The sequence below is a fragment of the Pseudophryne corroboree genome, chromosome 6 (assembly GCF_028390025.1).
Source record: "Pseudophryne corroboree isolate aPseCor3 chromosome 6, aPseCor3.hap2, whole genome shotgun sequence".
NCBI classification, from domain to species: Eukaryota; Metazoa; Chordata; class Amphibia; order Anura; family Myobatrachidae; genus Pseudophryne; species Pseudophryne corroboree.
The window spans coordinates 764,022,395-764,032,103 of NC_086449.1; the positions used below are offsets into that span (position 1 = coordinate 764,022,395).

Below are 9,709 nucleotides of genomic sequence, written 5' to 3' on the forward strand. Positions count from 1 at the left end.
AAAGACCCTCGGAGCCGTGGATAGACCGAACGGCAACGTCTGGAATTGGTAATGACAATCTTGTACCACAAATCTGAGGTACTCCTGGTGAGGATGGTAAATGGGGACATGTAGGTAAGCATCCTTGATGTCCAGTGATACCATGTAATCCCCCTCGTCCAGGCTTGCAATAACCGCCCTGAGCGATTCCATCTTGAACTTGAATTTTTTTATATATGTGTTCAAGGATTTCAAATTTAAAATGGGTCTCACCGAACCGTCCGGTTTCGGTACCACAAACATTGTGGAATAGTAACCCCTTCCTTGTTGAAGTAGGGGCACCTTTACTATCACTTGTTGTGAATACAGCTTGTGAATTGCCTGTAACACTGCCTCTCTGCCTGAGGGAGTGGTTGGCAAGGCAGATTTGAGGAAACGGCGGGGGGGAGACGTCTCGAATTCCAGCTTGTACCCCTGAGATACTACTTGAAGGATCCAGGGATCCACCCATGAGCGAGCCCACTGATTGCTGAAGTTTTTGAGACGGGCCCCCACCGTACCTGGCTCCGCCTGTGAAGCCCCAGCGTCATGCTGTGGACTTAGAGGAACCGGGGGAGGACTTTTGCTCCTGGGAACTGGCTGTATGCTGCAGCTTCTTTCCCCTACCTCTGCCTCTGGGCAGAAAGGACGCGCCTTTAACCCGCTTGCCCCTATCGGGCCGAAAGGACTGTACCTGATAATACGGTGCTTTCTTTGGTTGTGAGGGAACATGGGGTAAAAATGTAGACTTCCCAGCTGTTGCTGTGGAAACGAGGGCCGAGAGACCATCCCCGAACAACTCCTCACCCTTATAAGGCAGAACTTCCATGTGTCGTTTGGAATCTGCATCTCCTGTCCACTGCCGAGTCCATAACCCTCTCCTGGCAGAAATGGACATTGCACTAATTTTGGATGCCAGCCGACAAATATCCCTCTGTGCATCCCTCATGTATAAAAGTGCGTCTTTTATATGCTCTACGTTTAGCAATATAGTGTCCCTGTCTAGGGTATCTATATTTTCTGACAGGGAATCTGACCACGCAGCAGCAGCACTGCACATCCAGGCTGAAGCAATAGCCGGTCTCAGTATAACACCTGTGTGTGTATATATAGATTTCAGGATAGCCTCCTGCTTTCTATCAGCAGATTCCTTCAGGGCGGCCGTATCCGGAGACGGTAGTGCCACCTTCTTTGACAAGCGTGTGAGCGCTTTATCCACCCTAGGGGATGTTTCCCTAGTGTTCACTCTAGGAGTGAAAAGGGGCAGGGCGCCGGACTCAGGGGGTCACATGTGCGCGCGCGTCGAAGCCGCGCGCGCGTCCGAAATGGGGGCGCGGCCACGCAAATTAGGGGGCGTGGCCACGCCTCCGTCATTTTAGGGGGCGGTGCGGCCCACAGACGCTACTATAGAGAGCGTCTGTGGCCGCCGACGTCACTGTTGGGGGCGTGCCCAGCACCTCCGTCGGTGCTGGGCTTCCCCCAGCCCTCTCCCAATGCGTGAATGGATGCCGCGTGCATGCGCACGGCATCTATACACGCCGGGAGGGCAGGGAGCGGGCGGCTGTTCTAGCAGGGCGCCGCAAAAGGGGCAGGGCGGGTTTTGCCTGTTAAAAAACGGGCAGGGCGCGGCGCCCTGCTAAAACAGCCTAGAGTGAACACTATTTCCCAGCGTGACCTATCCACTGGCGGGAAAGGGTACGCCATTAGTAACCTCTTAGAAATTACCAGCTTTTTATCAGGGGAAGCCCACGCTTCTTCACACACTTCATTTAACTCTTCAGATGGAGGAAAAGCTACTGGCTGCTTTTTCTCTCCAAACATTATACCCTTTTTTGTGGTACCGGGGGTAACATCAGAAATGTGCAACACATTTTTCATTGCCTCAATCATGTAACGTGTGGCCCTACTGGAAGTTACATTAGTCTCATCGTCGTCGACACTGGAGTCAGTATCCGTGTCGACATCTGTGTCAGCCATCTGAGGTAGCGGGCGTTTTAGAGCCCCTGATGGCTTTTGAGACGCCTGGGCAGGCACAGGCTAAGAAGCCGGCTGTCCCACAATAGGTATGTCGTCAAACCTTTTATGCAAGGAGTCGACACTGTCGCGTAAGTCCTTCCACAGCACCATCCACTCAGGTGTCGACCCCGCAGGTGGTGACATCACGTTTACAGGCATTTGCTCCGCCTCCACATAAGCCTCCTCATCAAACATGTCGACACAGCCGTACCGACACACCGCAAACACACAGGGAATGCTCTGACAGAGGACAGGACCCCACAAAGCCCTTTGAGGAGACAGAGAGAGAGTATGCCAGCACACACCAGAGCGCTATATAACTCAGGGATCCCACTATCAATGAGTGTTTTCCCTTATAGCTGCTTTTTTATATATATCATATATATATATTATCTATACTGCGCCTAAATTTAGTGCCCCCCCTCTCTTTTTTACCCTTCTGTAGTGTTCAGACTGCAGGGGAGAGCCAGGGAGCTTCCTTCCAGCGGAACTGTGAGGGAAAAATGGCGCCAGTGTGCTGAGGGAGAAGCCCCGCCCCCTTTTCGGCTGACTTTCTCCCGCTTTTTCTGGAATACTGGCAGGGGTAATTTTACATCTATATAGCCTCTAGGACTATATATGATATATATTTGCCAGCCAAGGTGTCATATATTGCCCTCAGGGACTCCCCCCCCAGCGCCCTGCACCCATCAGTGACCGGAGTGTGAGGTGTACATGAGGAGCAATGGCGCACAGCTGCAGTGCTGTGCGCTACCTTGGTGAAGACCGAAGTCTTCTGCCGCCGATTTTCCGGACCTCTTCGTTGCTTCTGGCTCTGTAAGGGGGACGGCGGCGCGGCTCCGGGAACGAACACCAAGGTCGGGTCCTGCGGTCGATCCCTCTGGAGCTAATGGTGTCCAGTAGCCTAAGAAGCCCAAACTACCACCTGTTAGGTAGGTTCGCTTCTTCTCCCCTTAGTCCCTCGCTGCAGTGAGTCTGTTGCCAGCAGATCTCACTGTAAAATAAAAAAACCTAAATATACTTTCTTTCTAGGTGCTCAGGAGAGCCCCTAGTGTGCATCCAGCTCAGCCGGGCACAAGAATCTAACTGAAGTCTGGAGGAGGGTCTTAGTGGGAGGAGCCAGTGCACACCAGTAGTCTAAAAGCTTTCTTTATAGTTGTGCCCAGTCTCCTGCGGAGCCGCTAATCCCCATGGTCCTTACGGAGTCCCCAGCATCCACTTAGGACGTTAGAGAAAGTAGCTTATAGATCTTACTAAATTTCCTAACTAGCGGCCCACCTGGGTGGCGAATGCGGATAAATGGGCAAATTCAGAGATGGGCACAATAGCACAGCTTCTTTGTACACAGCGGCTGTGATACAGTATGTTAACGCTTCCAGTAGGTATCTTAAGTGGAAAGACTCCCACTGCCGACTTTTGTGATCAGCTGGTGCTTCCGAAGATGCAGCATCAGAGCATCTGTGTAACCATCGGTCATTTCAGTAACCCTCAGGTAATAGGGTGGCCAGGATATTCATGCTCCCGGGGACAATGAAGCATTCTGGTAGATGCAGACACTGCAGACATATATTTATATACTCCTGTGGACAATGAAGCTTGTTGGGAGACGCAGACACTGTCCTCTGCACTCCTCGAAAGTGTGGCAGACATGCCTCTATTTCATGAATGCTGCCCTTCCCCCCCCACCTCCCCCCACCCATCCATATCCCCAAACGGCTTAGGGGGCACTGCGACTGTTGTCACATCACAAATCTACCTGTGTGCAGAAAAAATATCGGAGATGCGTGTAAATATTCTGTTTACGTGCATGTCTAAAGCAGGCCTGGAAAAGGAAATTTGTCTCTCTGATAGAGCAGCTGGAAATGCCGGGTTCCCAGGGCCTGTATGTGTGTGTGCAGCCATTTTCAGACTGCACTCAGGCCAAGAGCGGTCATTTTCTGACCACTGCTTCCACTGTACCAATCTCATGTACTACGATATTGGGACAATTTAAGCTTAATTGTACCCAGTGTTACAGCAAACTAACTAGAGAAATACCCATTTCATGCTCTAAAGTTGCCACTGTTGGTTTATTTGTGTAAATGTTTCCTTTTTAAAGTAATATGTAGAAAGGACCTTGAGCTTGAGGTGAACTTAAAACGCTCTACTGTCTGTTCTCACTACCACTTTCAGCAGGTTCCTGGGTGGTTTTCTCACCCTGGCACCTATATTTTAAAATGTCACCCACTTTCCTGTTCCTCTTTCATACATGATTTCTGTTCCTCAGCGTCGTCTCCACACACGAAGGACTCTGTCAATGTTCTTTGTAAGTACTTTGTAAGTTCTTTGGCAGTATGCGGTACTGCATATGTTTCTAACATGCTTTGCATGCTGCATGTCCATTTACTAGGCCACAGGTTCAGTATGACCCGCACAAGTGTCCTTTTTTGTTCCCATTCTGTTATCTGTAACCACTACTTCTGCAAGATATACAGGTTATAGGCAAAGACAACAAAAACTCACTTCATAGGGTGTTACACCGCCATGTGTAACCGGGACAGGCTGACTGCGCTATGGCGTTAGACTTCCCAATAGCCAGATTTATGCAAGAGGTATTTAGCACTGTTCCTCCAATGCATAAGATGCTCAACTGACATCTGGTGGATGGGTGCCGAGTTTCAGGTGACAGCCCACATTATCCTCTAAATATTAAATTGGCTTGAGATCCGGGAGTATATTTACTGATAGACTGCTTATCCATAGTTTTAAAACAGCAATAAGAATACATGCTAAGCAAGCCTTGTTTTGCTTTCTTTTTTTGCTATTGCCGTTTTAATACTATCGGCCAAAGCCTCCAATGATGAGCTACACCTGTGAGGAAGCCCTTGCTACCAATATTCTTGGTGTCCCCCATGTACCCAGGTGTTTCCATTTTTCTTTGTACTCTAGCTGTAAGTAATGAAGTTGTTAATGTAATCTATGAAACCTGTAAATCCACTCCTGCCCCCAGTATACAGATTGGAATAGACTTTGTAGACTGTACAGCTCTGTCTTTCCTGTAAAACTAAGGCATGTAAAATTAGTGTTTTTGGCGTTGGAGTACTAACTTGAATGCACTGCACTTGGCATGTACTTGGCATGTTCTTGCTGTGTGCAGTCACTCTCTGCATGAGTAATGACACCATTGCATACTGTTTATGCTTTCCTGTTACAGTTAGAACATTAAACGTTGCAATTATCTCATTTTGTTAACAAGAGTCATTGTCACTTTCTAGCCAATGAAGATGCACCAGGACTCCCTGGAGGAGCTCCAGGAAAAGCAGGATGATGAGCATGAGCCTGTGTATGAGGAGGTGGGGAATTTTCAGAGGGTTCCACCTCCAGAGCCCGACTGTATGCTGGCAACAGAACGACTTCAGCTGCCTCCTCCCTTGGACCGGACGAAAAAGCCAGTACTAAGCCAGAAACAAATAAAGCCCCCAGATTCTGAACCAACGATGCCCCGGTCGCCAGAGAGACCAGAAATGGAGAACTATAATAAGACTCATTCTCTAGACAGAAATCTTAGTGTCCCAAGTGACATCATTAGAACAACAATGCCTGATAGAGTATCTGGAGCTAGCATCATAAAATCCGCTTCTCTTGAAAAACAGATGGAGCCAAACTGGACTCAGAGCAGTCATGTGAGGAGCCAGGGGGGGAAAAGCACGCTGGACTTGAGCGCATTGCCATTGTTCTTTGAGCCGACAGCCCCCACAGATCCCAAGATTCCTGCATGGAAGAAGACATCTCCGCTTTCTAGTAATATGCAAGACAAACTTCTTCAGGAACTCAACACCATGCTCAGTAAGAAAAATGACCCTGGCTCAGGACCAGGACAGCAAGTGACGTGACTGAGTAACGTCACATCCCTATGAATATCTAGGACAACCGCGGACTGTAACAGCGCCCCGGTGTATTTCTGTACAGTGCGGACTGAGAAATGGCAATGGCAGTCTGAGCTCTCCTGGTTACAGGGGACTGACCTTTAGCTTTGACTTGTGTTATATGTAATCTAAATATATTATTTGTATAAACAGTAATTCATGGTCATCTATGTCCTCTGATCAGAAACAGGATGCAGCGGAAAGTTATACAACACACATTCATGTATAGAGTCCTTGTTGTGCCCAAACTATTTAATTCCCAGAACTACTAAGTTATATTCTGTATTCAGAAAAGGCTGCCAGGTGTAGTGTCATGCCCCCGGCTGATTTCCTGCAGCCCTGGCAGGGTTCCTGTCACCTGATGTAAAATGACACAGCGGCTGCAGAGTTTCCTGAAGGTTGCGACGACAAATTCTAACCCTCAGCATTAACTGGAGTCAGCAGTATACTCTATAGGAGATTGCGCTTGGACGTAAGGGGGCTACAGCAAATGCGCGTTTTGTAGACGGGTCTGGTGGGTTTTAGCAGGGGCATGCTCCGTGGCTGGGCACACACATTCACTGCCGGTACCAAGTGTAGATGGGATGGCTGGCTCCTGTGTGCTGATTTGTGTGTAAACAGAGACCTGTCGGTTTCATCTCTTGCATCAAGGATATCACTGGTACCAGTGTGTGCTGATAATGATAGCAGCTGTGGAAAGGGACAAGGCAGACCCATAGGTGTGTACTACAGGCACACATCTGCAGTGTGACAGTAATTGTGGCCAACTCTGCCTGCAGCTCTGAATCAGCCCGATGTGCAGTGACTGCCCGAGGTGAGGTTGGCAGCTAAGATGTAAGTGTATAGTGTATATGCGGGTGTGAGCTATGAGGGTTTTTTTTTGTTGTTAATTAAAAACATGTAAATATCATCCATGTGAATTCTTTACATCATCTGTTACAAATGGTAAGCCTGGTCCTATTGTGTTTTTTCACTACAGCATTGAAGACACCTGTGTCCTATCATATAGCTGCTGCGCCGCTTCCCATACCTTATGTATTGTGTAAAAGCAGACAATCAACACCAAGAAGAGATTTGTTTAATCAGATCACATACATTTCCAGACTTTGCCCCTGGCCCCTCCCCTACTCATCATGATTTTCTTCCTGCTTACATACAGGTGGAGGCTGAATCTGCCCAGCCTACACAGGTACAGGCATAGAGGCTTTGCCTATACCTCCCAACATGGCCCTCTGCAGGAGGGACACAATGCTCTGCTTCTGGACTTTTCTCTTACTGTATGATTGCCGCCACCTGTTTTGAACAGGTTAATGGATAAGAAATGTGTTTTAGCACAGGTGATGGCAATCATAAATTAAGAGGAAAATCCAGGAGCAGAGCATTCTGTCCTTCCTGGAGAGGGTCATGTTGGGAGGTATGTTTGCCTGAAGGATGGAAACATTGGTGATTAGATATTACCAGGACCATATCATACCTCCCAACATGACCCTCTCCAGGAGGGACAGAATGCTCTGCTTCTGGACTTCCCTCTTACTGTATGATTGCCGGCACCTGTGCTGAAACACCTTCCTATCCATTACCCTGTTCAAAATAGGTGCCGGCAATCATAAATTAAGAGAAAAGACCAGAAGCAGAGTATTTTGTCCCTCCTGGAGAGGGTCATGTTGGGAGGTATGCCATATGAGCCTACAGATAGAGCCATCTTTATCTTGGCCTTTAATAGGATTAATTGAGCCAGGGCAGTCAGACTTAATATCCTGCTGTAATGATTTAGGGAGCTATTTACTAAGCCTTGGATGGTGATAAAGTCACTGGAGATAAAGTACCAGCCAATCGGCTCCTAACTGTCATTTTTCAAACACAGTCTGTGGTATCAAAGGGAAAAAAAGAGACTCTTTTGTGGGCGCACTCTTATCTTAGATTGACATATGAGAAAATCAGAAAGTTCATCTAAAAATTAACTTTTATTAATATAATGACAGTAAAAATGTTCAGTGGTCAAAAGGCATCAAAGTAATAATCAAGCTTGATAGCAGTAAATTAGCTGATGTTAAATAATATAGTGCAGTACTACAGTATAATCAGTAATGATTATTAATAATTATTAATAATTAACAATAATTGAATGATAAAACTCGCATGATAAGTACCGGCTGCCGATGTCCAAGGTCTTAATGGGGGTATTAACCCAACCAATACGCGTGTCAGATAAGGCACTTGGGTGCACTAGCTTAATACTAGTGTAATTAGGGTGCCTGATGGTGTAATGTACCCAGCTGTCGTAAGTAAAGAAAGAGAAAGTATATGAAAAGAGATGGCAGAGTGAATCTGCTGTCAGTGTTATAGGCCCTACACACTGGCCGATTTTCTGAAAGATATGAACGATCTCGTTCATAAATGAACGAGAACTCGTTCATATCTTTCAGTGTGGGGACTCCAGCGATGAACGATGCGCGGCCCCGCGCTCGTTCATCGCTGGTCTCCCGTCGGCTGTGCATGCAGGCCAATATGGACGATCTCGTCCATATTTGCCTGCACTTCAATGCAGCCGCGTGACGGGGGGAGTAAAGAAACTTCACTCCCCCCGTCACTGCCCTCCCGCCGCCGGGTCGCTCGTCGGCCGTTTCGGCCGTCGGGCACCTCGGCGGCGCATCGACAAATGAGTAGGGCCCTTTAGTCTCTGAGCGTGATAGGCCAGTCTCTTCTCTACTAAACTGAGTATTCCTCAAGGGTCGCCCACTTGAGTACTGACCCAGCCCTACACTGATTAGCTTCCAAGATCGGACGGTTTTGGGCGTTACCAGTGTGGTATGATAGTAGAGACAGTAATGAATGATGATCCGATGCTTCTGGAATCACTGATGAGAGTTCACGAATTACATAGTAAAGCTGGATATGAAGTTCAGCAAGTGTTGAACAATGATCTATACCATAAATTGTCAATTTATGGTATAGATCATTGTTCAACACTTGCTGAACTTCATATCCAGCTTTAGAACGAACTGCCTCAGACTATATCAGATAATAGTTTCATCCGGCTATCAGATTTGAGGTATTGTTATCTACTAAGCATCTAGGAGCCTCATTTTTCTTCTGCTTGTTTCATTCTTTTCTCATTTTCATGGACTCTCACCACTGATTCAGGGTTCGTCCCTGTCTAACATTGGCAGCAGATCCATCTTATCCTTGACATCCTTTGATACTATGTAATTCGTGAACTCTCATCAGTGATTCCAGAAGCATCGGATCATCATTCATTACTGTCTCTACTATCATACCACACTGGTAACGCCCAAAACCGTCCGATCTTGGAAGCTAATCAGTGTAGGGCTGGGTCAGTACTCAAGTGGGCGACCCTTGAGGAATACTCAGTTTAGTAGAGAAGAGACTGGCCTATCACGCTCAGAGTCTAACACTGACAGCAGATTCACTCTGCCATCTCTTTTCATATACTTTCTCTTTCTTTACTTACGACAGCTGGGTACATTACACCATCAGGCACCCTAATTACACTAGTATTAAGCTAGTGCACCCAAGTGCCTTATCTGACACGCGTATTGGTTGGGTTAATACCCCCATTAAGACCTTGGACACCGGCAGCCGGTACTTATCATGCGAGTTTTATCATTCAATTATTGTTAATTATTAATAATTATTAATAATCATTACTGATTATACTGTAGTACTGCACTATATTATTAAACATCAGCTAATTTACTGCTATCAAGCTTGATTATTACTTTGATGCCTTTTGACCACTGAACATTTTT

General features: G+C 47.0%; 1 protein-coding gene and 2 pseudogenes across 3 annotated transcripts in view; 2 read left to right on the plus strand and 1 right to left on the minus strand.

The window, feature by feature from the left end:
• Nucleotides 1–6,849, plus strand: part of ARAP3 (ArfGAP with RhoGAP domain, ankyrin repeat and PH domain 3) — a 289,723-nt gene extending 282,874 nt beyond the window's left edge. For 2 of the 3 annotated variants that reach the window (XM_063928560.1, XM_063928559.1), the window contains 2 exons: nt 4,301–4,339; nt 5,289–6,849. In XM_063928560.1, coding sequence (XP_063784630.1) covers nt 4,301–4,339; nt 5,289–5,906 — 657 coding nt within the window. In that variant the 3' untranslated portion in view covers nt 5,907–6,849. The remainder of the gene's footprint in view (nt 1–4,300; nt 4,340–5,288) is intronic. The other variant, XM_063928561.1, reaches the window with a different exon arrangement.
• A 1,793-nt stretch (nt 6,850–8,642) lies between these two features.
• Nucleotides 8,643–8,761, minus strand: LOC134937436 (5S ribosomal RNA; annotated as a pseudogene).
• Nucleotides 8,762–9,203: 442 nt separating this feature from the next.
• LOC134937437 (5S ribosomal RNA) lies at nt 9,204–9,322 on the plus strand (annotated as a pseudogene).
• The last annotated feature ends 387 nt before the right edge of the window (nt 9,323–9,709 follow it).